Raw genomic sequence first — 26845 nt, 5'->3', positions numbered from 1 at the left:
ACTATACCTCTGTTTAGTCTATAAATCCAGTTAAATTATAGTACAGTATACAGTATAGTTATGTGCCTGGCCCCTACAACGTCCAAAATCTCAGCAGTCAGCCAGTTGACACCATTGGAAAGACTGACCCGTATTAATAACCACCTTTGGCGCTGAAGCACCATGCCTGCGTTTCCCGCCTGAAATGTGGGTGCTTGCCAGATGACTGGGTCTGTCAATGCAGCAAGAGCCTACCATCTGCTGTCTACGGCACACAATGGCAGGCAATGTGCACATATACCCAAGGGAGGGGCTTCACGGGATGAGCTTGTACCACATGTTGCATTGGGACACACGCACACACATGAGTGCACACATGCCTGGTTTGCATGCATACTATTATTCTTCTGCTCACAAATGTATACAAGCCTTTTGTCAAATCGAATAAATATGCAAATGGATGCATTTGTACACACATTTTAATGTATGCTAACATTTATTAGATTTTATGGTTCTGTGCATTTTAAAAGTATGGTGGAAAACCATACAGCTCGAAGAAGACAATCTTATGAACCTTTATTGTCTATTAAAGGGATAGTTCACCTTAAAATTAAAATTCTGTCATCATTTACTCATCCTTATGTTGTTTTAAACATGGTTATGTATGAATTTCTTTTTTCTGATGAACACAAAAGAAGATGATTTGAGAAATGATGGTAAACACACAGCAGATAGTGACCATTGACTTCCATTAGAAAAAAACATATGATGGAATTTAATGGGTACCGTCAACCAGGGGCGTGCACCATTTTTTTTAGGGGGCACAGTGTGCAGAGCTTACAGAAATTTGTGCATACACAGAGACATCAAACGAAATATTATAGAGCTTTCTTTTCCATGGCACGCTCCTGCCTTCATGCAAAAACCTCCAAAATAAAAGTGTTGACTAACTTTCATATCAAATACAATTCAATCGAAATAATTACATATTGGCATCATATTTACATCTGAAACAGCATTTTTTGTTTATTTACGTTTTGTTTAATGACTTGTTTAATTATGTCATTAATTCATTGTCCTATACAATTAATGTAATTTTAAATCCATAACGTATATAAACAACGAAAATTACATAAGCTATATCCACGTGATTGAGTTTAATGTTCAATAATTATTAAAAAAATATGTTAAGATAAAATTATTAAAGAAACAGATTTTTGCATTCAAGTTTACCTCACATGTGTGATTTCGCGCCCCCGTGAACTCTGGCGAACTTTGGCATTGTACCAAGATTAATCTAGAAATCTCTTACTAACGTTGAGACGGTCACATTTTAAACCATACATTTTCTACACAGAAGAGGTTAACTGCACATTACCGTAATGGGGTTTGGAAATGTTGTGAGCGTTTCTTACACGTTTAAGCAAAATGCAGAAGCAACTGCAACGAGCGCTCAGACGCTGATGACGTCTGCGACTGCGCTGACTGCAGCGCCTGCCGCCAGAATAAAGTAATGTAACACGATCAAAACACTATCAAAATGGCAAAAATCTCTGAAAAGTGACAAGGATGCAGCACAAAATTAATAATATTTTGCATATTAAACAGATTAAAAGACAAGTTACAGATTAATGGACACTGCTTTGATTTTGAGGTTGCATGCAAAATCCATTTGGCTCAAAAAACCGAGGGGGCATGACGCCTCTGCCGTCAACTGTGTGCCTACCATCATTTATCAAAATATTTTCTTCATCATTTATCACAATATTTTTATTCCTACTATGGAAGTCATTTGTCAGTATCTGTGTGTTGAACATCATTTCTCAAAATATCTTCTTTTGGGTTCATAAAAAAAAAAAAAATCATACCCCTGCTAAAAAAAAACAATAGACACCATCACAGAAATTCTATTGGTTTTATTGGGAATTTTATTGGTTCTAATGGAATATGGCCCAAAACACACTGCAGGTCTTTGTTGGTCCCCAATGGTATGTATTGGTTCTATGTATTGGTTCTAATGAAATATGGCCCAAAACACACTACAGTGTAGTGGTTTAATGGTAAAAGCTAATGGTTCCTATTGGTATTTAAATGGAAACCATTAGAATTTTCTCTAATGGTTTTATTGTTTTTTTCAGCAGGGACAGGTTTTGAACAATATGAGGATGAGTAAATGATAACAGAATTTTCATTTTAAGGTGAACTATCCCTTTAAAGGTAGATGCACTTAAAAAGAGCTTTAACCAGAGCTGTTAAATCGCAACTTGAAAACTTGCCTCTTTTGATCTTTCAAAACATATAAAACCATCACCAATAAAGCACTAGTACAGTTACGTTTAGAGCCAACCACAGAATAGAAGTAATTTTTGCCGCTTGCAGATCGATAATAAACTCTATAAAAGTCAGGGCCTCAAAATTAAACTTCTTTCTGAATGTACACATCACTGTCAGAGAGTACAACAGGTGTTTGTTTTGGGTTGAGCCAGAAATGGCTTCAGTAGCCATCAAGCACACCGTGCACTGTACAAAAGCCCTAACCAGCCGACCGATTTACCCGCAGTGGCCCTTTGACACCACTCAAGCCTGCGATGGCCATCTGAGAAATACAATAGGAAAGTGTTCTTCGACTTTGAAAGAAACATATAAGAGCACATGTGTTATGGGCTTGTAATGGCCGTCAACAGCAGAAGGCATGTCACCGGGGCCTTGCGCCCCTCCATTCAGGGGAAATTGAGTGAATAGGCTTGCAAAACCAACAGACATAAGGAACAATAGAACCAAAAGACATTATTTCATGGGCGAGTGGGCCTCTTTAGATAGAGCAGCTGACCTGTGGAGAGCCGAGTTGTTCAGGGAGGGTGTGGGTCCGTGGACCCGTGGGGCAGAGATTTGCGGCACCCCCCGGCCCGGCGACAGCAGTCAACTCGAGAGACCTCGGTCTCTATTAGGGCTTTGTGAGGAAGCTGAGGACTTTGATGAATGAGAAGGTGATCATTACCTGAAGACTGAAGTCGTGGGGAGAATGTAAGAGATGTCAATCCTAAAGTTAAAACTGAATCAGGTTTGGGGTGCCATTTATATAATGACCCTGTAGGTCGGTAAAAAGTATGAAAAAGTATGCAGTGAAGGTTGCTTTGAATAAAAGCATCTGCCAAATGCAATGTACGTCACAACCTTTTAAGAAAAATGCAGAAGCGTCACTTTCGAAAAGCATTTATTTATTTATTTTTAGGTATGTGAATGAGAACATATGAGGCTATTGGATGGATTTGTTGTATTATCAGAAAAGCAGGTTATTGTCAAGTACATAAAATATATTGTATGATACGTGAACGTGCTGTTTGCTTTCATGCATGTACATTTGCTACATTTCCTCACTTCCACCAACATATAAGCAGTTAGAACGTAAAAACAGGAAAATACATGACAAACAATTATACATACCAAAATAAGGAACAAAATATCTTTAGGTGGTTATCTACAATGTTACAATTTAGATTTGTTTGTTTTTTTTACAAATATGGTGCAGTCAGAGATTATTTGCACAATGTGTAGACTTCAATGTAGTAGTGTTTTAAATACAAATGGTCAGTCTTTGTGTTTTAAAAAGATTACAGTCGCATAAAGTAACGTTTTACAAAGCATCATACTTAATAAGACCAATGTGTTAAGTTAGAATCGCTCTAATACTGACAAAACCTTTAACATTGGAGTCTATATTTGCCCCGACTAAAGAGGATCAATGCAAAACACCTGGAACTAGTTCACATGAGTACAAAATAAAAAACAAAAACATATGAGAGCAAAGCAACTACTCTTCCTTTAATAGACGTGTACGTGTCCATTTCTGCCGTAACTGTCAGTAGCAGCGAGTAAAACCTTACATACATTCGCCAGAGTGCCAAACTCTGTACATTTACACCATATATTCCTTCAGATGTCAGTGTTTTAATGATATGTGTCAGTACATTCAGCCACCAACAAATCCCTACATACAGCAAATTGTAAACACTACAGGGAGGGCATAAAACAAAATAGATACAATAGACGAACCAACAATTATACATTTAAAAGTGCAATTTTCCTACTTGAAACATATGGAGGCTGAATGCTGCTTGGTCAACCAAATTGGAGGATGGATGCAAGAAATTAGTAGCAGTGTTATGAAAAAAAATGTGATGGAAGGAAGTCAAATCCTTAATGGAACGGAAATATAATTAGATATTTTCTTTATATCTTTGAAATAAATAAATTAGTAAAAATTTAATAAATAGAACCTACAGCTTTAAATGAACAAATCTGTTCTTGGAACGGGTTACTTATAATGCATCGATATGGGTACCAAGCATGATTTCGGCTAAATTTCACGAGCAGCGAAGATCCTGGATCGAGTCAGCGATGTTACGTCTCCAAATGCATTTCAACAACCTTCACTTCAAAACAGATAAGACCCTAAAAATTGTGCGGTACCTTCCAGTAGACATTAACTTATACAATACATTCAGTGAGTGTCCTACTCAGAATAACGAATAAACATCGGGGTGGAACCTGTTACGCTTGGAGCGGAAACGATTACGTTGCAAGTGCTATCTAGTTACCCATCAACACCGTCGCTGCTCCGCACCCTAACAACCAACCACAGTAGTGCAACACTGCTAGTGCTCCCTATGCTTAACACCAGTCTATACAATTCTATAAAAAGCTTAAAAACAATCCCTAAAAAGTGTTTAGCCCTTAAAATCAGCACTGTCTATAACTAAAAACGTATGGGATTCATCTCAATGTTAAAACGCTGTAAGCTACATTCTGCCAATCTAGTGCTATATAAGCAGGAAGTCAACCAGCATGCTTTTTGCTATGACTCCGCGTGAGTCTTTTTAACCCAAGCAGTACATTGTTACATCAGTAGGTATTTAGCATAGTGACTGTTTGGGTTCCCTACACATCAAGATTGTCTAGGAGGTTAAGAGTTGGCGTGATGGAGGAAAGTACAGCGGGTGATGCTCAAAGGACGAGAGCTCTGGAAATGCAGGTGGTGGGGTTTAAGTATCGTCTGGCCTGCTCGGTCATTATCAGCTGATCCTCAGTTTTACCAAAGACCACCGCCTCCCACTGGTTGTTGGCCTGCTGGGTGGAAAAAAAGGTTTTGATTGTCCATTTGTGAAAATAAAGTAGCATCCTAAATCACAAAGAAAATCAGTCAATGGTGCTTATGTTTCCTGCTTTATTACAAATATCTTTCTTTGTGTTCAGCAGAAGAAATGTATACAGGTTTGTAACAACATGAGGATGAGTAAATTAGTTTTTTGGTGAACTGTCCCATTAAAATGTATTTGGTGCAATGACCAATGGCACAGATTTGTTCTTTGTTGTTGTTTAGAGACTTGTTGTAAGTTACCGGCATGGGGTTTTGGCATGTTGGGCTCCTCTGGGTCATGGTTTCTCTCTTGCCTTGAGGGCTAAGAGAGCAGAGAACGGGAAGTGAAGTCTTCAGAGATCCAGAAGAGCAAGAGATCTCCTCTCTCTTGGTTAATGGCATCATGAGCATGGCTCTGGTCAGCATAGCATCACCGTCAGACTATGAGAAATACAAATTATACATGGTTTGTAAATTATTGCTTAACATCAATGATACTTTAGGAGTTTTGGATTTATTTGTCACTAGTTAGGAAAGTAGGAGAATGTTCTTACCGTTCCATTGTTGTTCATCTGCTGTTGGGGAAACAGCTGTACGTTCAAACAGTCTTTTCCCCAGTTGTCCAAAGCCAGAGACTTTCTTACTTTTCTAGCAGGAGCTTCCATCTGCTGTAAAAAAATAAATAAAAAAACACACAAAATGAAACAGTGTTTCATTTATGAGATGGAACGTCAGACAAAAGCTGGTGAAACATAAAATGTGGCCATTACCTCATACGTTCTGTACTGAAGCTGGTTCTGTTCTTGTGTGAAGATGTCAGACCCTGTTTCCTCTTTAAGAACCTCTCTGATGTCCTCCTCAAGATGTGCCAGCGGCTGAGGCTGAACACACCAATGGAATAAATATAGCAATGCATTAACAACTAGTAGTGAATATACTGTACAACATTTGACATGGTATATCTCCTGAAAGCATTTTAAAGGAACACGCCCAGATTTTGGGAATTTAGCTTATTCACCGTATCCCCAAGTGTTAGATAAGTCCATACATACCTTTCTCATCTCCGTGCGTGCTGTAACTCTGTCTGACGCAGCCCCCGCTAGCGTAGCTTAGCACAAAGTCTGGAAGTGAATGGCTCCAGCTAGCAAACTGCTCCCAATAAGTGACAAAATAACCCGAACATTTTCCTATTTATATGTTGTGATTTGTGTAGTCACACCGTGTACAAATAACAAGGTGATATGAGACACAGCGATCTTTTAACAGTATACATACTGGGAACTATATTCTCTGAAGATGAAGCACTGCTACATGGGCGGAGTGATTTGCACAACTCTGACCGAACTCTCTGCTCCTCACCAGGGGCTTCTTGGGTGCTGCGAGCAAATCAATCCGCCCACGTAGCAGTGCTTTGTCTTCTGAGAATATAGTTCCCAGTATGTAGTGTTTAAAGATCGCTGTGTCTCATATCACCTTGTTATATTTACACAGTGTGATTATACAAATCACACTATATAAATAGGAAAATGTTATTTTGTCACTTATTGGGAGCAGTTTGCTAGCTGGAGCCATTCACTTCCAGTCTTTGTGCTAAGCTAAGCTAGCGAGGGCTGCGTCAGACAGAGTTACGGGACGCACGGAGATGAGAAAGGTATGTATGGACTTATCTAACTGTGGGGGATACGGTGAATAAGCTAAATTCCCAAAATCTGGGCATGTTCCTTTAAGAATATGTGACCCGTCACAATGGTCAGTTTTTTTAAACAAATAAGCTTTCCATTGATGTATGGTTTGTCAGGATAAGAAAATAATATGTGGCCGATACACAACTATTTGAAAATCTAGAATCTGAGGGTGGAAAAAAATGTAAATATTGAGAATATTGCCTTTGTTGTCCAAATGAAGTCTTTAGCAAAACGTATTAGTTATGATAAGTACATATTTTATATATTTACGGTAGAAAATTGACAAAATATCTATATGGAACATGATCTTTACTTAAATGGACACTAGACTTTTTTGGAATAATTTCCCAGCTCCCCTAGAGTGAAACATTTGATTTTTACCATTTTGGAATCCATTCAGCTGATCCACAGGTCTGGCAGTACCACTTTTAGCATAGCTTAGCATAATCCATTAAATCTGACAATCAAAAATGACTAAAGAGTTTTGACATTTTGCAACAGGGGCAATGATATTACGCAGGGCCCGAAAATAGAAAAGTCAAGTTTTAAATAGGAAAAATATGCAAACTCTTTGGTCATTTTTTAGCGTGATGCTAATGGTCTAATCAGATTTAATGGATTATGCTAAGCTATGCTAAAAAAGTGGTACTGGCAGACACGAAGATCGGCTGAATGGATTCCAAAACTGTAAAAATCAAATGTTTACTCTAGGGGAGCTGGAAAATGAGCTTTTTTTTTAAAGTGGATTGTCGCTTTAATATCCTAATGATTTTTGGCATTAAAAAGTCAACAATTTTGATCCATACACTGTATTGTTGCCTATTGCTACAAATATACCCACGCGACTTGGTGGTTTTGTGGTTAAGGGTCACATATGTCTGTGTTATATTTTACACTATATCAAATAAAAGAAATGAAAAATAATGTTCTAATATCTGTAGTTACTATATTTAAAAAGATCAGAAAAAAACTAGATATTGCATAGAAAGTATTTATACATGGTAGTATTTGTTGTAATGCCTTCTTTTCATGCTGATCTACATACTTATTTTTAACACTGTTTTATTACAGTACTTAGAAAAGAATGAGAATCCCCATTGAGTATATGAAAAATTATCAAAAAATGTAAACATCTAGATTATGTTAGGAGAATTTTGAGGGGACACGTTTCTTAAGATTCACCTTAACACTGCTTTTGCCTTTATAAATTGCATTGTCTTTAGGACTTACCACCATTCTTAATGGCCCGTGCATCTTCTCCTGGGCTGCCAGGGCATTTTTAAAAGGAGTTGGCGTTCTTGGAGTGTGGACCATAATGTTCTTGTGAACCTTTGGGGTCCTAAAACTGTGAAGACAAAATAATGTCATGAATCACTGCTTGATATTCTCAAACTGCAAAGAGATGAAAGAAAAAGCCTTACCCTGCATTTTCCTTCTGGTGTTTTGGAGTGGTCTCTCTCTGGTGGGGTGTACCAAGCAGACACTTTTGTCCACATACTGGGGTAGATGTAAGTGCAGGATTGTCCAAACTTAAGTGCTCACCGCCAGACACATTAAAAAACTATGTGGATAAAGACAAGTTTGAGTCTCAAACCACATTCTGGGTGTGGTTGTGATATCGGTATCATGATTGTGATCTTACCTGAGACGGTGAGAACGGCAGACCCTTTACCGGGGTGTTTTTTGGCGAGGTGCCAATGCTGACTCTGTAAGGGCTGCAGTTTCTCTCATCTGTAGGTGATCTATCTCCTCTTTCTCTTCTCTTCTTCCTCATCATAGATGGTGGTGGAGAGCTGAACCTGTTCACGCAGAGGTTAGATAGAGCCACAGACTTGCCTTGGTTCACAACAGCACACTGCCTGCTCATCTCTGGGACAGTGGGAGGATTTATTGGGTAGCCCAGGTTCTCTGTGTTCCTTTCCAGGCTAGGACAAGCCCGGGTGGGGTTAGTGGGCTTCGGGGAGGGGCCACCCTCAGATAGATCAAAGCCGGTCACATCACTCCAGGCCATGGGATCCTGCACCAACACCCATAAGAAAAATCATAGATGAGATCTATTTATTATCTCAGTGTTAACAAAGAGATTAACATTTTATGCTAGATTTGCAAAGTCGGCAATGATTGAGGCATCTCTTTCTTTAAGCACATCCTGAAAGACACTTGTTTAGAAATGCTCACCGAGTCAATAAGCTCCATGGTTTCTGCAAACTCTGGTATGGTCTCTAGTGTTGAGAGCACAGCATTGGCCTCAGCAGCCAGGAACTTGCTAGGAGAGACGGGTAGAGGCATAGCAGCAGGCTGATCCTCCTCTAATCGACACAGCTCCACCCCTCTCTCATCCAGACTATCTGTGGTATCTCCCAGCAGACTGTCTGACCAGCTGGAGTAACTCTCTGGGTTCTGCAATGGACCAAACCAGTTTTTTAAAGGTTTTAATAGTTAGCAAGAATCAACGTACAAAGATGAGTTGCAGTGATGTGGAGGACTGAGTTGATCGGAATAAAGTAGTATTTAGTATATTAATGGTTAAAACTTTGCTAACATTTAGAATATGAACATTTTCATGCAAACATGCTTTGTTTGCCGACTAATTAAAAACATTCATTTTTACCCAACCTACAAACAAAGCAAATAAACTTACAGTTGTACTTAGAATGCAGATTTCGCATTTCACTTCTAACCAGGTTAGACTTTTAACAAAAGTATTTTATCTGTCCACACAGCTTACTGTAGCTGAGCGGTTCTCAAACTTTTCGGCATGCTTTAGGGTAGACAAGGGGACATTGCCCCCCCAAAGAAACTGTATGACATAAACAATTTAAACTTGGAATTTTAATAAAACAAACATATTAAAAGATACAATGTAGTGCCGCTGCTTAGTAGCCTTATATTTCTGACATTTAATTATGCAAAATTTATGATGAATTAATGTATTTTATAAAATGTCAGAAAACTGCCCCCCCCCCCCCCCCCCGGCACCATCTTGCGCCCCCAGTTTGAGAACCACTGCTGTAGCAGGTTAGGACATGGCTACCCAGTCTCATATAGATGCGTATAAATAGCACGAAGTGTGAAAACTCGTGCAAAATATACGCAAAATTACTTTTTTGCGTGCATATAAAACGCCAGTCCTTCCTGTCCACTTAAAGGGACTTTGCTGCCATAACATGGCTGCAGGAGGCGCAATACTGTTATGTAGCAGCCGAAAATAGTCCACTTAGACTATTTTTCGGTCACTGCGTAATATCATTGTGCCTGCATGTTACAGCAGCAAAGTCCTTGATTATTACGCCAGAATGAGAGTATAGTTCCTAGCCATATTGGCCTAGAAAATCGCAACTTTTAATTTTCCATCAATCTTAATAAACGATGTAACCACAGAAGAGTCAAGTTTTAAATGGGAAACATACTGAAACTCTTTGGGTTTTTTTTAGCACGATGCTAATGGTCTAATCAGATTCAATGGATTACACTAAGCTATGCTAAAAGTGGTATCACCAGACCCGGAGAGCAGATAAATGTATTACAAAACATTAAAAATCAAATGTTTAACTCTAGGGGAGCTGGAAAATGTGCATATTTTAAAAAAGTGGAGTGTACTTTAAAACAGCGCATCTCTTTTGTTTTTTTAAAACCATTTTCGTTTGGGTTTAGGGTTAGATTTTATATTTGCATTAGGAGGTTATTTAATATACAGGTTTCTCCATGTTTTTGTCTGTTTTTAAGCCATGTTTGCTTGGAGTTGGGGTAAGAATTGGGGTTTGGGTTAGTATGTAATTTTATGTAACAAAAAGTTCTAACCCTAAACCCAAGCGAAAATGGTAAAAAATAGAAAAACATTGAGAAACCAATACATAAAACGACAAAAAATTGCACAATTTTAAGTGAACGGGAAGCACTGACGTATCACATGCACGCCAAATTGGAATTTGGCGTATGTGTTGCACGAGTTTTCACACTTCGTGCTATTTATACGCATCTCCGTGAGATTGGGTTGGACATGGAGTGTAATGCCGATTAAAGATGAAAGGACTGGGGAAAATAAAACATTAAACGTTTGCTAAGTTTTAAAAATAAAGTTAAAACTACAATAACATCAATAGCTTACAGTAAAAATACAATTAATATAAATAATAATATACATATAACTTTTTACAAATTAAGAGCTCAGATGCAAAATACTCACTGCATCGGACATGTTATCTTGTAAATGAGCATTTTTTTTAAAAATCTATTTATGTTTTAAACAGTTTAGGTTGAGTAATATAATTTTAATGGCAATAAAAAATTTATTAGTCAGTAATTAAAAAAAGCCTTTTTTTCCCACAAATGTCACTTGTCACCAATTTCATTGGTATTTAACAAATCTGACTGTCTTTCGGTGCAAAACCCTCCAAGTACATGCAATTAAAAAAAAAACTTCTGAATAAAGGTAAAAGATTTTGTCAATTCCGAATGTATTTAATAATCCGTGCAAAAACGTGCATTTTGACGTACATATGTTGTCGTTCATTTAGTTCTACTTCTGTGCACTGATAGGATTTTGCTGAAAAATCATCTGGTGTTTGATAAAATACGGCCAACAAACCGCTATTTCTAAATGGCCTGAGTCTGGGATTAAGCTGATTTGAAGCACCATTATCTCATTTTTGATGGTGTTGGCTTTTCGAAACTTTTGCATTTGAGCTCTTGACATGTAATTTAATTATAATACGCAATTAAATCATAACTTATGATAAAGACATTTTAAAAAAAAAGTTTTCTTCCATCAAAACATAAAGTTCAATAGTTCAATCCGATCACTGTGATGCTATAGGTTCTAGTTCATGATAGGAGGGTGTGAGGCAGGGAATGAGTGAAGGCAGGCAAGATTCACTAAGCACAGCTGGATATAAAGGTATGGGGGAGCAAGATGGGAATGGAGGGAGGCGATGGGATCTAAAGGGATCTACACTACGCGCACACACAATGTTTCTTACACGAGCGCCCGACTGTCTTCTGACTTCACCCTCAGCTGACATTAGCAACAGCTCTAGCTCCTTAATTCTTTTCTCTTTGTCTGGGTCGTCGTTGCACGGCTGTGAGGAAGAGGAACCGGGAGGAAGAGGCGGAAACAGAGACGAAGACACAAAAGTTTTACTGACAATTTATGAGGTCTTTATGCGGTCCTGAATTTCACCACGCAGAAGCACCTAGATTCATATACTGACTTTAAATGGATTACATCAGATGGTCAATTACACATCAAAAGTGTATTTTTGATCTTTCTACAGTGCATTTGTTGCCGGTGGTGAAATTCAGATGTGGACCAGTTTACACACCACACACATGCAGATTAAACAATTATACAAACAGTGATATGAGTTGATTTTTACATTTAAAGAGAAGATGGACAGACTTCTGAAAGCAGAAAGTTCAGACATACAGAGACTGAAGCATGCTGGAGAATGTGAACTGTGGGACTTACCGACAAAAAGCTAGAGACCTCAACAGTAAAGTTTTCCATACACTGGCCACCTTGTGAACCATACGGGTATCTGGGCAGCTGACAATCAACTTGAATGTTATTATTTGCCCATTTAAGCAGTTTTACCAAAAACATGTTAGCAATATTATCTCTAATCACATCTCAGGTATTCAAAATGTCATGCAATATTTCAAGTCAAGTACAATATGATAAATTATCACCTGTGATTGGCCACTCATGAGCATTTCATTTTGAGGATATTCCACTGATCTGGCTTTGGACTTTTTCTTCTGACCCGTGTGACTGCTGTAGCTCTTGCTGACTTCCTGCAAGTAACCTTCATGTTCCACCTTCCTGCGCATGGTGGAGTTCCAATGATTCTTAATGGAGTTGTCAGTCCTATAATAGTCAAATAAGGTCATTTTCTTTACTATACAGACACACTGTTTCACTGTATATTATGTGACGTAATGCATAAGTTAAAGGGATACTCTACTTTTTTGAAAATATTCTAATTAAAAGTCAAACATTTGAATTTTTCTGTTTTGGAATCCATTCAGCCGATCTCCAGGTCTGGCGGTATCACTTTTAGCATAGCTCAGCAAAATCCATTGAATCTTATTAGACCATTAGCATTGTGCTAAAAAAAGTAACATTGAGTACTAAGACCAATGGAAAGTTAAAAGTTGCCAACTATTGTGCCGATATGGCTAGGAACAATACTCTCATTCCGGCATAATAATCAAGGACTTACTGTTTTATCATGGCTGCAGCAGGCACAATGATGTTACGCAGCGCCTGAAAATAGTCCCATGCTATTGAAAGTAACCAAGGGGACTATTTTCAGGCAGTGCGTAATATCACTACGCCTGCTGCAGCCATGTTAAGGCAGCAAAGTCCTTGTTTATTACACCAGAATGAGAGTATAGTTCCTAGCCATATCTGCCTAAAAAAGTCATAACTTTTAATTTGCGTCGGTCTTAGTACACAATGTAACTACAGAAGGGTCAAGTTTTAAATAGGAAAAATATTGAAACTCTTTGGTTATTTTTTAGAGCGATGCTAATGGTCTAATCAGATTCAATGGATTATGCTAAGCTATGCTAAAAGTGGTACCGCCAGACCCGCTGAATGGATTGCAAAACGGTAATCAAATGTTTAACTCTAGGGGAGCTGGAAAATGAGCATATTGTGAAAAAAAGTGGAGTGTCCCTTTAAGCCAGATAGAAGGGTTGGGTCAATGTCCCAAGATACCTTCCAGGCAGAAGTTTTGAGATCTCTGCCCAGCGGTTGCCCAATCGCTTATGAGCTTCATAGATGATGCGATCTTCTTCCTTCGTCCAGGAGGATTTCTTCACCTCCGGGTTGAGGTGGTTGTGCCAGCGCTCTCTGCATTGTTTGCCTATGCGTCCCTGTAAGTGCTTAGCAATCACCGACCAGCGTTTGGGCCCGTACTTATGAACCAGCTCAATCACCTGTGGACACGTAGGGGAGGTCATCAGAAACAAGGTACAATCTTAACTGGATTAACTTCCATATTCTTGGGGTCACAGGGAGTGTTGGAGACTATGCCATCTATCTCAATTTTCCAAAATTCAGTCTAAATCTTCAGCAAATAAATGAACATTTTTTATTTTTAAAAATAAAATAACAAAATAACACACATCTTGCTATAAATTAATATACATTTTGTAATAATAAATAAGTAGGAAGATGTCCCTTTAAGTTTAGAACAGCATCTGGTCATGCAACATTTGAACATTGTGTTATATAACACACCATTCTTTACAAACAAAACTTTTCAGTTCTTCAGGCTTAAAGAGAGAAAGTAATGACATAATTTTATAATACCACCCCACCCAATTTTTCCCATTTCTCTATCCATCCATCTTTGTCCTGCTTGGAGGACACAGAACACCCGGCTCATCTTACCCTCTGATCTTCCTCTTTTGTCCAAGGTCCTTTTACCAGCTCCGGATTGAGCACTTTTTGCCAACGGTGCTGACATTGGCCATCTGTCCTTGTCTGTCAAAGTGCAACAAAATCCCACATCAACACCTGCAGCTCGTTGTATACACACCTATTATAACAGCTTTGCTAACACTAATAATACATTTAACGCCGACCACAGCAGTGCTGGTGAAATTCTATCTGGTCTGATCATTGCAACAATGTTATTTTGTCTGTAGCTAACTTCATATGTGGCCTATTTTGAAAGTAATTTAAGGTAATAATAACATTTAAAAGTATATATGCTGGCTATACTAGCATAGCTATAAATAAGCTATACTAATGTAGAATCATATTAAGGACTTAACTTACCGGAAAATAACCAGCGATTAATTTCCACCCATCGGTTCCATGTTGTTCAACAAGTTTCTTGAGCTTTTCATCCTGTATGAAAATAAAGGTCATGAGTCTCACTCTTTCTAGTTTCACCATATACTATCACCACCATACACTAAATGGTCCCTAGCTGTCACTGGGGCAGAACCCTTTAAAAATGTACACCTTTGCACCTGAAGAGTTAATATTACCTCAGATGTACACATTGCTACCAAAGATACAAATTCATACTGACTTTTATAAAGGGTACTTCTTGCATGGGACATTTTTTCTGACAGTATAACCCAAGTTTTTTTAAGTGTTACCCAATTCAAGAGTTGATGCCGATGTTACACTGCAATGAATGGAAACATGACCACATAAACACAATGTACCTCTTCTCGGGACCATTTAATTTTGCAGAGGGTCTTCTTAGAATTTTTGGGGTCTCTGCTTTCAGGGTCTGTAGAATGACGCTCATCATCCTCATCCTCGCTGGAGGCACAAAAAATGAAGAGGATACAGAAGAGAAAAGAAAATCTGTTTAGCAGAATAGACATGCATGGTTTGTTTCATCAGACAAACATTGTCTAATAAGAGCCATTATACTAAAACTGTCTGTCAGACACGAACCGTTGAACAGACAAGCATGATCACTCATCTGTAAATGAAGGATTGATAAAGGGGACATTTCACAAGACTATTTTAAGATGTTAAATAAATAAATTGGTGTCCCCAGAGTGCATATGTGAAGTTTTAGCTCAAAATACCCCACAGATCATTTATTATAACATGTTAAAACTGCCACTTTGTAGTTTTGGGCAAAAATGTGGCATTTTTCGGTATATCCTTTTGAATGCAAATGAGCGGATATAACACAAACACTGATCGCCATGATGGTGGTTTGATGAAATTGAAACTTAATTGTACTGTTAATTATTTTTTCTCTCTCCGCACTAAATGGCAGTGCCGTGGTTGGATATAGATAACATGATTAGATAACATGGCAGTATTATTTTAATAAAATCCCCTTCATCACAAAGGAAGCCAAATTGCAATGACCTATTTTTTCACATGCTTGCAAAGAATGGTTTACCAAAACTGGTACTGGGTTGTTGTTCGCACATTTTCTAGGTTGATAGAAGCACTGGGACCCAATTATAGCACTTACACATGGAAAAGGTCAGATGTTCATGATATGTCCCCAAGACTAAATCTTCCAATACAAGTAACTTTATATTTATTTAACAAGCAATTTGTCTATTGCATTGGTTTCTGAGTTGTGTATACTTTTATATGCATTTGATAAAAATAAATAAAAGAACAATTTATGTGTTTTTTTTTCCCGTGCATAAATGTAACCTGTACCTCAATTGGTAGAGCACTGCATTAGCAATAAAAAGCTTGTAGGTTCACTTCCAAGGGAACCCACAACTAAAAAAAGCATAGCTTGAACACAACGTAGGTTGCTTTGGATAAAAGCGTCTGCCAAATGCGTTAATGTAAATGCAAACTGAAGTGACAATGGCTGTGCAAAAGACGTCAGTCTATAGGAATCCCTTGTTGCCTGGAAACTTTTTACCCAAGCAGTGAGGTAGAAAGCATTTAATCAACACCATGCAGAGGATAAACGAGTCTCCCTAGGATACCAGAGCACAAACTTTAATGGAAAACCATTTATCCAATGCTAAAGGTGAATATAAACATTAACCAAGTCCTTAAACTTAATAACCGTGGAGCTAAAAAGGGCAAGTAAGATATCAAGGATGCCAAATATGCCACGACATTCAGAATTCCTTACTGCAATCTTAAACTGCAAAGTTGTGAGGAAGTATTTTTTTGGGCCAATGTCCAACTTAGTAAACTGGTACAAGTATGAAAGTTCAAAATCCTTCTAGCAGTGAAACACAGAGGCATGTTTCACACTGGCTCTCAGTAATACAGGTCACCTAATGAAAGAAGCGTTGTCAGGAAACATGCAAATTGAATTTAAGTATGATCTCCACCCTTCAGGAAGGGCTGAGGTGATGAACAACCCCATTTTGCTTCAGAGGTTCTAGTTATGCTCACTCAGTGATACCATGCAAACAAAATCTGTAACTTTACATTTTACCGAGGCAGATTAAGATCTACAGCTGGTAAAATACATTTAGACTTAAACTTCTATTCATTTGATAAATTGATCCACAAAAGTTATCAACCCCTAACATATATAAAGAACAAGGCAAGGGATGAAGCACGCACAACTAAAATATTCCTTAATCTATAAATAACATCATAGTAATGTTTCTCTTGCACCCTACAAGCAAGCTGTACACCACCTTTTTTTCCAATTTTCCAAGCGTCATTATTTGGAAAATCTGACTTGCATATTTCCATAAACCCAAGTGGATGTGAAGTGTTCATGGTCTGGCATTACATACGGATGAATATTCCTACTTGTTTGCTTCTTTATAGAGTTTTAAACTACTTGTGTATATCTCTGTATCTACACAAAACTCATTTGCTTTAAGTTTTTAACTTTTATCAGATGTTTTATGTAATAATGGATATAACAAGCATGCAAATTTTTTACACAAATTAAATTACCATCTGCTGTATACATATGCTGGTGGTTTGTAGTTATGCATTTGCTATAAAAGCAGCAGGGCCAAAGCGCCCTATTTAATACTATATAATTACATAATTTAATACAGTCTGTAACCATAGTTAATTTATAGTAAAACTAAAGGTACTATAGATTTACCATTGTCTCACTATAACAAAATTATAGTAAAACTATGGCTTTACAATTTAAGAGGTAATCAATTAGCCAAAAACATTATTACTACACTTTTACTATATCAAAACCATTATTTTTTTGATCAATCACCCTTTCAGATTAATCTTACCACTTAATTCATTTTTTAAACTGCAGTTAGACCAGTTTTGGTTTATTTCTGCCCTAAACTGATATTTGGTAGTTTGTAAAGGATCCGGTTAGCGTGCTAGTTATTCCTGCTGTACTATTTACAGTGACGCAGGTCAAGCTAACGGCTAGCATTTAGGCTAATTTATCATCGGTCTTATATTTGCCACTAAACATTCAGATTAATATTTGCAGATGTAAAAATTAAACAGAACTGTCAATTTGTAACATTAGTCCTGAACGTGAACTCGTTTGGATCTTGATCTAACTTGTTGGCCACATCATCAGCAGGTGCTACACGATGCGTCCGGGAATCTGACTGTCACTTCACGTTCAGTATCATAAATTGATACAGTTTAACGTGATCTTGAGCAAAATAAACATGAAAATATATTTGTTCTAAGCTACAATGTTCGTTGCCATTGAGACTCTGTTAGGAAAAAAACCCTGATCAAAATATTTTTGATAAACACGTTAACAAACATAATGTACTTATTGCGTATAATAACATGTGACGTGTATATCTGTACACGATCCACATTATTTTAATAATTCAAGAATTAAATTTCATTTAAGGCAGATTTTTGTAGATTTTGTGTTTGTTTACAATGCACTGAATAAAAATGTACCATCTCACCTGCGAGACTTCATGTTGGCCATGTCAACTGTGTTCACCTCTTCTCAAAGGAAACCGAGTTTAAAACATCCAATGTTGCAAATTTTCGTAAAATTGAAACAGAAAGCGATCTCAAGCCCACTGACATTTATCCACGCATGACACTGTCACGCATTGTCTACATCCAAGTATAAGATCCGTAGAGGCAGAGCAAGAGTCACATCCCCTTTAGCAATAAATAAAAGAGAAAGTAAAATTTCCTTCAAATATTAAATAATAAACGTCAATTCTCTATATTTTCCAGAGCGATCACAAAACGGTAAAGGAAGACAATCCACATATATATTCGTGTTAGTCAAGCCCGCCTTGAACACACACACCCCTCTGTACTGTCACTCTGGGTTTTCAGCGCGTGTGTTTTTTCCAGACATTCTGGTTCATTTTTTGTCCATCCCGCCGAATCTCGCGCCCAGCCTCTTTCCGGAAATGAGTTTGAATCGGCGCACGCGGCCTCGCTGCTGATTGGTTAGAAAGGGAGGGCGGGGAGCCCACTCTTTCTACCTCCTCTGTTTTCTGGACAGCAACTGGTCTGTGTCGCCCGGGCGATAGGAGGAGCGTTTGAGTTTATGCGGCGCTGCGCAGACTCATTGGCCTATGACACGAAGGTACCGCGAGAGCATTTCAAAAGCACAGCTCTCGCGGTACTTTTGGGTCATACGCCGATCGGCCTGCGCAGCGACTTTAATATGGTATGCTTGTCAGTCTGCGCAGTGCGGCATGTTTACATGCAATTTTACTTTAAATTACTTATTAATTTTAATAACTGCCGAGAACCTCGTATTTAATTTATATGTTTTAGGAGTGCTTTGGTGTTACATGCTTTGTTGACCGGTTTCTAATATTGTAAGTCAGGTTCTACATAGTAAAATAAGGTCCTGAAGACATGACAGCGCTCTCTATTATAAGTTCATGCTGCCCTCTTGCGGCTCTTTGTCATCATTTGTACGCTGAACCGACACAAAGTTTATAGACGTCATAACACATATGTACTTAATAATAAAGAAAAGAAATTGTATACACTACTTTAACATTTTATCTTGTTTTTAACTTATAATGGAATAATAATGACTGGCGATAAAGGAGAAAGATATTTTTATTTTTATAGTTTACACTTATTTGATTTTATAGTATGCGTTCTTCTTTGCGTAAATTTATGTTTTTTACTTTTGTGTCTTTGTTATTATATCATATTTGAGATACTAATTTTTGCCTGTTCATGTTGCACTTATTTTACTTTGCAATTAAAAACAAACATAGAAGGAAATAGTCTAATAAAAAACTACTTTTTGATTTACCTAACCTTTGATTTATTTTCCTCAATACTTCAGAATACTACTATAATAAATATAAAAAATAATTACATATAACATATTATTATATGTACAAAAATATAATGGTTAAACTTTATGTTTCCTGTAGTGAGACATTTTGTAAATTAGGTTACAATGGTTTTACTATAAACACCATAATACCACACTCTACAGTTAACTGTAATAAAACCATGGTTAATGTTCGTAGAGAAAAGAATGCATGGTTTGTGAAGATCAAAGCAAATGTTTAACTGTTCTGTCGCTAGAGGGCAGTGTTGTCTATTCTCCTTTACCACAGTTTTTTACGTGCTTCGTTTGGTCGCGTGACTGAATGTTTGGGAACTTCTGAACAAACGTCAGTGTGTCTTTCTTAGGGCTGTTCGATTCCGGATTTTTTGGAATCGATTCCGATTCCGATTCCTGTTTCTGGAATCGAAAGAATCGATTCCAAGAATCGATTCCTCACTGCTATTTTCGATTCTTTTTCTATACGAACAGTGTCTAACATTGGCCCGTCTTACCGTGCCACACAACGAGAAACACTCTATACCGGGCGTGTCAAAGCGACTGTTGCAAATCCATTTGTCCTTCCTATTAGATGTATTAATTGCGAGTCATAAATAGAACGAGACATTTGCTTAGGGGATTTGTCACGTCGTGCTTCCTGCGTCAGTTAGACAGTGTAAAGACTATGTTCACCATATACATATATGCGGTAGATTTTATTTACATGCATTCCTACACACACACACAATGTTTGTGGATAGATTTTTAATTTATTTGTGGCAGCCTACATATATTTCATCCAATATCATAAAATAGCAAAAATTCCTAAAAGCATTTAAACCTAAAAACAGTTCAGGAACAGACTCATTACACATACAAACTTTTATGCCCTTACACACAGAACACTTCACTTTTTGAAAATATGCTCATTTTCCAGCTCCCATAGAGTTAAACATTTGATTTTTACGGTTTTGGCAGTACCACTTTTATCATAGTTTAGCATAACCCATTTAATCTGATTAGACCATTAGAATCGTGCTAAAAAATAACCAAAGAGTTTTGATATTTTTCCTATTTAAAACTTGACTCTTCTAAAACAGTCAAGTGTTAAATAGGAAAAATATTGAGCAACTTTCGTCATTTTTGAGCATGATGCTAATGGTCTAATCTGATTCAATGGATTATGCTAAGCTATGATAAAAGTGGTACCGCCAGACCCGAAGATCAACTGAATGCATTCCAAAACAGTAAAAATGAAATGTTTAACACTATGGGAGCTGTAAAATGAGCATATTTTCAAAAAAGTAGCGTGTCCTTTTAATAAATAAAACTTTTTTTAGGCCTTTACACATGGAACCTTTTAGGCCATACACAAAATCTTTTTAGGCCTTTACACATGGAACCTTTTAGGCCTTTACACACGGAACCTTTTAGGCCTTAACACATAAAATCTTTTTTAGGCCTTTACACATGGAACCTTTTAGGCCATACACAAAATCTTTTTAGGCCTTTACACATGGAACCTTTTAGGCCTTTACACATGGAACCTTTTTTTAGGCCTTTACACATGGAACCTTTTAGGCCATACACAAAATCTTTTTAGGCCTTTACACATGGAACCTTTTAGGCCTTTACACATGGAACCTTTTAGGCCATACACAAAATCTTTTTAGGCCTTTACACATGGAACCTTTTAGGCCTTTACACATGGAACCTTTTTTTAGGCCTTTACACATGGAACCTTTTAGGCCATACACAAAATCTTTTTAGGCCTTTACACATGGAACCTTTTAGGCCTTCACACACGGAACCTTTTAGGATTTAACACATAAAATCTTTTTTTAAGCCTTTACACACGGAACCTTTTAGGCCTTCACACATAAAATCTTTTTTTAGGCCTTTACACACGGAACCTTTTAGGCCTTCACACACGGAACCTTTTAGGCCTTAACACATAAAATCTTTTTTTAAGCCTTTACACACGGAACCTTTTAGGCCTTCACACATAAAATCTTTTTTTAGGCCTTTACACACAGAACCGTTTAGGCCTTCACACATAAAATCTTTTTTTAGGCCTTTACACACGGAACCTTTTAGGCCTTAACACATAAAATCTTTTTTTAAGCCTTTACACACGGAACCTTTTAGGCCTTCACACATAAAATCTTTTCTTAGGCCTTTACACACAGAACCTTTTTAGGCCTCAACACACTCATAACCTAGACCAATTACATATTGTAATGCAAAAACATCATCCTTTTCACCTGAGAGCTCTTTAGGCAAGAGCGGCGTTTTGAAATAAGCTCGCCAGATTTCGAAAATACACGCTCACTTGGCACAGATGTTGCCATTATGGCCAAGTATTTCTTTGTAAGTGTCTGTAAGTTTGGGAACTTTTGTCCCTGTTCTTTCCAAAAGTCCAATGCCGAAGACATTCTGCTAATATTTGGCTGCGAGAGGTACAATTTCACTTCAGTGATGGTATCCACATTAGTGTTTATTTGCTGTTTTACCTGAAAGAGATAGAGAGAGAAAGAGAATATAGTGGTGCCTTTTCTCTATGGAACATAATTAAAAAACACGGACAACAATACATCGATATTAACCTGATTGGCCTAAAACAATACTCTGATTAAGAAACTAAAATGTAAACAGCGATTACAAATTACCTTAATCCGGCTAAATCATAATCGAAGTAAACGCTAATATAATTAAAGGGAATTGTTCACCCAAAAATGAATATTCTTCATCATTTCATCACACTGTTGCTCTAAACCTGTACAAGTTTCTTTATTCTGATGAAAAGAAAATATTTTGATAAATGATGGCAAGCACACAGCTGATTGCAACCATTGACTTTCATAGTAGGAATAAAAAAAAGATGGAATTCAATAACACCTGTGTGCTTATCATCAACTATCAAAATATCTTTTTCATCATTTATCACAATACTTCTAAAATATTCTATAAAAAAATTGATTACTGCTGCCCAATGTGCCCATGTAAACGTGGTTGTTTTTTAAAAAGCAGTGTAAGAAAAATTTAGCCTATTAATCCCTGAATTCAGTAGAAAAAGACATTCTAATTTTCTCATTTATTAACATTAGGGGTGTGTGACGAGACACTTAGCTCACGAGACCAGAGATTGGGTTCACAAGAACAAGAGAAGCTTTTTGCTGTATTTTAAAGAAATCCTCAATAATAAAAATAATGATTTGAAAAATATTCGGCTGGTATAGATTGAAATGTTATAACTAATCATCTTGTAATAAATTTCATTTCAGTTCTACTTTGAGTATTAATTATCAAATGCATTAAAAGACAATATACAAGCACTGTAAAAGGTTTTGCTGGATGGCTTCTCTCCTGTTTGATTTCACACGAGTCGCTTCAGACCTTACTCTACATGAATTCTGAGCTTACAGAACTTCTAAATGAGGCTGCACAAGTTTGACCTCCAAAAATTCACTCCTTGCAAGATCTCATTACACATCCCTAATAAACAGTTTTTCCAAGAATGTGATGACAAAATCTAACCTTCGAGTCAAAATCAGACCACACACAACTAGCCCCAGTTTGTTGTATGTGCTGTGAAGTTGTTGCCTCTGGTTGGGATTCCGCATTATGCTGGCTGGCCTCTGATGTCAATGCTCGTATAGCATTTTCTGCATTTGCATCAATGCCGAATGCTACTTTCTTAAACCTAGGATCTAGCAGCATTGACACTGCAAGAAATCTAAAGTTGTACATTTGGCAAATTAAACAACTTCAGTTATAAATTGATACATTTCTGTGTGTGTGTGTGTGTGTGTGTGTGTGTGTATACAAACTAATCTATACAAACCTAGTTGATTCATAGTCACCACACCTTTTGGTCAGGTGCTTGTTTAAAGAGCCTGCAAGCCTATGACCAACAGACTCCGGAGCATACGAGTTTGCCATATTTCTTGTCAGTTTTTGCAGGTTTCGCACCAACACAATCAACTTCGAGGATGTGACATTGCTTTCTGCAGACATTTCCTCTGTCACCTCCAGGAATGGTCTCAGGACCTATACAAAAACAGTTAAGATAAATATAAAACAAACTTTGTTTAAAATTAAGGTTAAACAATGGTTTTACTGCAAACAAGCCCCACAAACAAAGTCTATATATAAAATATGATACAAAGTATGGTCACCTCAATTGCATCAGCCATTGCAGCCCAGTCCTGGGGGAAAAACATGGGTAGGTCCATGTTGCTCATTGCTGCAGAGAGGGGTTCCCGGAGGTTAAAAAACCTCTCTAGCATTAAATAGGTGGAATTCCACCTAGTTTCAACTTCCTGGAGAAGGCGCAGTTGGGGCATTTTCAAGTCTTTCTGCAAGTTGTCTAACTTCTCTTTTGCTGTGCAACTGGATCTAAAAAATCCTACCACTCTCCTCACTTTGGATCTCAAGTCATCAAGTTCAGTGACTGCAGCAAGACTGTCTTTTACAATAAGATTGAGAGTGTGCGCAAAGCATGGCAGATGTCTCATGTTCAATTTTTTTACTGCTGCAACCACATTTGCTCCGTTGTCTGTAGTTACACAAAAAACTTTGTCCTGAAGACCCCACTCCAGAATGATACTGCGGAGGTGTGTAGCTATGGCATCAGCTGTGTGTCTTCCTTCAAATCTAACAAAGAAATAAGATATACTCAGCTCAGATTATTTATTGTACCTTTTTTTTCTGACAGTGTACCTGATTTCACATAAAAGCTTTCTCCCAATATATTAATATGCAGCTTATAATGATAATGATATGCAAATAATATGTGAAGAAGTAGCGTTCAATAAATGTTTTTAAAATGCGTTAATAAATCCAAAACCCAAATGACAGGGCTACATGTCCGTATGGAGGTTTCCAGGTTAATAAACCATTGCCTAAAAGACAAAGCTGGCAATTCTGGCTATACTTTCGTTATTTTAATAATTTCTTTATTTTATTTGTAGATCACTTGGGGTTATCTGATTTACCTTTTTTGCTTGTGTTTTGTTTCCGTGCACTTTACACATATTTGTTCTGCTCCTTGTTACTTCAGGCCTTATTTTATTTAAATTTTTGTATATATTATAAACGTAAATTCAGATCAATTTTAAGTCTGTAAATTTAGGATTGCTTTTCTTGTATCAATGTTGTGCTGTTGCGTGCTGGCACATGCAATTTAACGGAACGCTAGGTGCGCTCTGCGTGTCATATTTAGGAGTTCATCAAACTAAACTTATTTTTTTTTCTTTCGAGAGGTGTAAGTTTTAAAAATGTATTTAAAACATGGTGGATGTCTTGTTAAAAGTTAAACTACAAAACAGTTAAGCTTTTTATTTAAATTTCAGTGATGACATGAAACATATCTGCACCGAAACTATTTAGGCTATGCCTGACACGACTGTCTCTCTTGTGATTAATAGCCTATTATGGTCGTTGTTCACTTTCAAATGATTGAAAAGAATTCCTGAAATAAATAATATAAGAATCATCAGGTGTTTCTGTACATAAAGTGAATACAGAGATTCTCAAAGTCAGCAAGCAGGTATTTCTGTGCAAAATAATAAAGCATTATCTAACGTTTAATTAATTGTATATGAAGTTAGTTTTTATCATTCACAGTAACAATCACAAATTATATTTCATTTGTCATTTTTTGGTCAAGACTGCTTTGACGCGCCAAATCGTAAAATTAAATAAAATGGTTGAATTGTAGCCGGGGTTTCCAAGGCAGGATCACATTTGTTATTTATTAGGTTTTGTTATCAAAATGTTTTTGTTATATCTTTGTGTGATGTTCTGTAGATGGTCTAAATGGAATTAAAAAATATTAAGTTTCCAAAATGACTTTAACTGATTAGGATACACAGTACTTTACTCTGCATTATTACTCCGGGATTGCAGAAATACATTTCTTAGCAGTTGAAAAAATATATTTTACCCTTCAACCTCCAGTAATTTGGACTGCAGAGAGAAATCATCAGAAATGTAATGTGCTGTCACAGAAATATATGATTCCATTGCAACAGATGTCCACAGGTCAGTTGTGAGACAGACACTTTGTACAGCCTGAAAAGAAATTGTAAAATGCAAAAATTATTTTTAACCTGCTCAATCATTTTGAGCCACTTTGACACAGGAACACATTTAGGTTTTTAAGAAATTAATTTAAAAATAAATGTTTAAATGATTGTTTTTTACAATCAATCATAATAGTCACTAGAATGATTAGAAGACATTAATTTTATTTAAATGAAAATAAAAATGTTTCTGGGCCAAAACCACTCAAAATTATAGAGCAGGCCACATGTAGTCAAAACTGACTGTCACTGTTATTTCAATAAATAAGAATTCTGTCATTTGCATTCATCAGTATATGGTGATTACTAAATGATTAATCAAATTATGAATATAGCCATCTAACATTTTTCATTTAGGAAAGCATAAAACAAAACAGAATATTGAAATGGGAAAAAATGACAAACAGGAAAAGTTACTCAGACGTACAGTGAGCTGGTCCTTCAGAGCTTGTTTTTCTTTCGAATATCTTTCCAAAATTAGTTGTTTTGTTGTTTGTCTGCATGGAATCCTGTACTTTGGATCAAGTGTATTCACGAATGCTCGAAAACCTTTATCTTCCACAACAGATAGTGGCTGCATGTCCTTAATTATGAACTCAATTAACTTTTGATCCAGGTTTTTTTTTGGAAGACTTTGAGCTACAATGAAAGATCATATAAAGAAAACAGTGAGCCAGAGAAAAGACATTTTAAATCTTGTGCTAAAAATAACCTAAACTAACCCACTAAGAATCAAATTACTTAACTCTTTCCCCGCCACTGATGAGTTATCTCGTCAATTAAGAGAAGATATTTGCATAAAAACAGTGTTCCTGATGACGCTTTACGTTAATATGTAATACCGCAATTACCCACTAGATGGCAGACTTGCCCCATTTATAAAAAAAACTGAAGCTCTTTTTTTTACTAATTTTCTGATCTCTAACAAAATTCCTTCACAAAAATGCAATTATTTCAGCTTCTTGCTAATTTTTTTAAAGAAAAATACCCATATTTAAAAGTTTATAAGCAGAGAAAAAATATAGATAGGATAGTGTTTGTTTGTTTGAAATCAGAGGGTCTGTTCTTTCATTTGATATATTTGTATGTTTATATATTTTTAGAAGAATTTTTTTCTGGAAGGCATTTTGGTGAAACAAATTTTCAACTTTTTTTGGGCAACTTTTTAAAAAAGGCTGGCGGTGAATGAGTTAAGCACTATTATTGACATCTTTTTGTATTTTTATGGGGTAATTATACTGTATTATTTGCTTATTTCCCCTATAC

At 36.8% G+C, this 26845-nt stretch overlaps 1 protein-coding gene across 3 annotated transcripts; it reads right to left on the bottom strand.

Annotated features, from left to right (window-relative positions):
- Positions 1 to 3175: 3175 nt before the first annotated feature.
- Positions 3176 to 18513, bottom strand: mybl1 (v-myb avian myeloblastosis viral oncogene homolog-like 1). 3 transcript variants are annotated; one of them, XM_065258261.1, is made up of 16 exons: positions 18139 to 18513; positions 14989 to 15088; positions 14591 to 14662; positions 14201 to 14293; positions 13523 to 13743; positions 12490 to 12667; positions 12269 to 12346; positions 11781 to 11879; positions 8980 to 9201; positions 8444 to 8818; positions 8223 to 8362; positions 8032 to 8146; positions 5887 to 5997; positions 5671 to 5784; positions 5378 to 5557; positions 3176 to 5106 (listed from the first exon to the last, which is right to left on the bottom strand). In XM_065258261.1, exons 1-16 carry the CDS (start codon positions 18159 to 18161, stop codon positions 4984 to 4986), a joined length of 2244 nt encoding a protein of 747 aa, XP_065114333.1. In that variant the 5' UTR covers positions 18162 to 18513; the 3' UTR covers positions 3176 to 4983. The 3 variants fall into 3 exon arrangements, with proteins under 3 accessions (XP_065114333.1, XP_065114334.1, XP_065114336.1); XM_065258262.1 differs by having other exon boundaries at positions 3176 to 5103; XM_065258264.1 differs by lacking the exon at positions 11781 to 11879.
- Between the last annotated feature and the right edge of the window lie 8332 nt (positions 18514 to 26845).

This window comes from Paramisgurnus dabryanus, chromosome 22 (assembly GCF_030506205.2).
Source record: "Paramisgurnus dabryanus chromosome 22, PD_genome_1.1, whole genome shotgun sequence".
Classification (NCBI taxonomy): domain Eukaryota; kingdom Metazoa; phylum Chordata; class Actinopteri; order Cypriniformes; family Cobitidae; genus Paramisgurnus; species Paramisgurnus dabryanus.
The sequence above is the reverse complement of the archived record's forward strand: the minus strand, read 5'-3'. Positions and strand labels throughout refer to the sequence as shown.

Coding starts and splice junctions, on each gene's coding strand:
- mybl1 (XM_065258261.1), bottom strand. CDS start 18,161: ATGGCCAACATGAAGTCTCGCAG. Junction 13,744..14,200: donor CAAAAGAGGAAGATCAGAGG/GTAAGATGAGCC, acceptor ACGTGTCCACAG/GTGATTGAGCTGGTTCATAA. Junction 5,785..5,886: donor TTCAGTACAGAACGTATGAG/GTAATGGCCACA, acceptor ATTTTTTTACAG/CAGATGGAAGCTCCTGCTAG.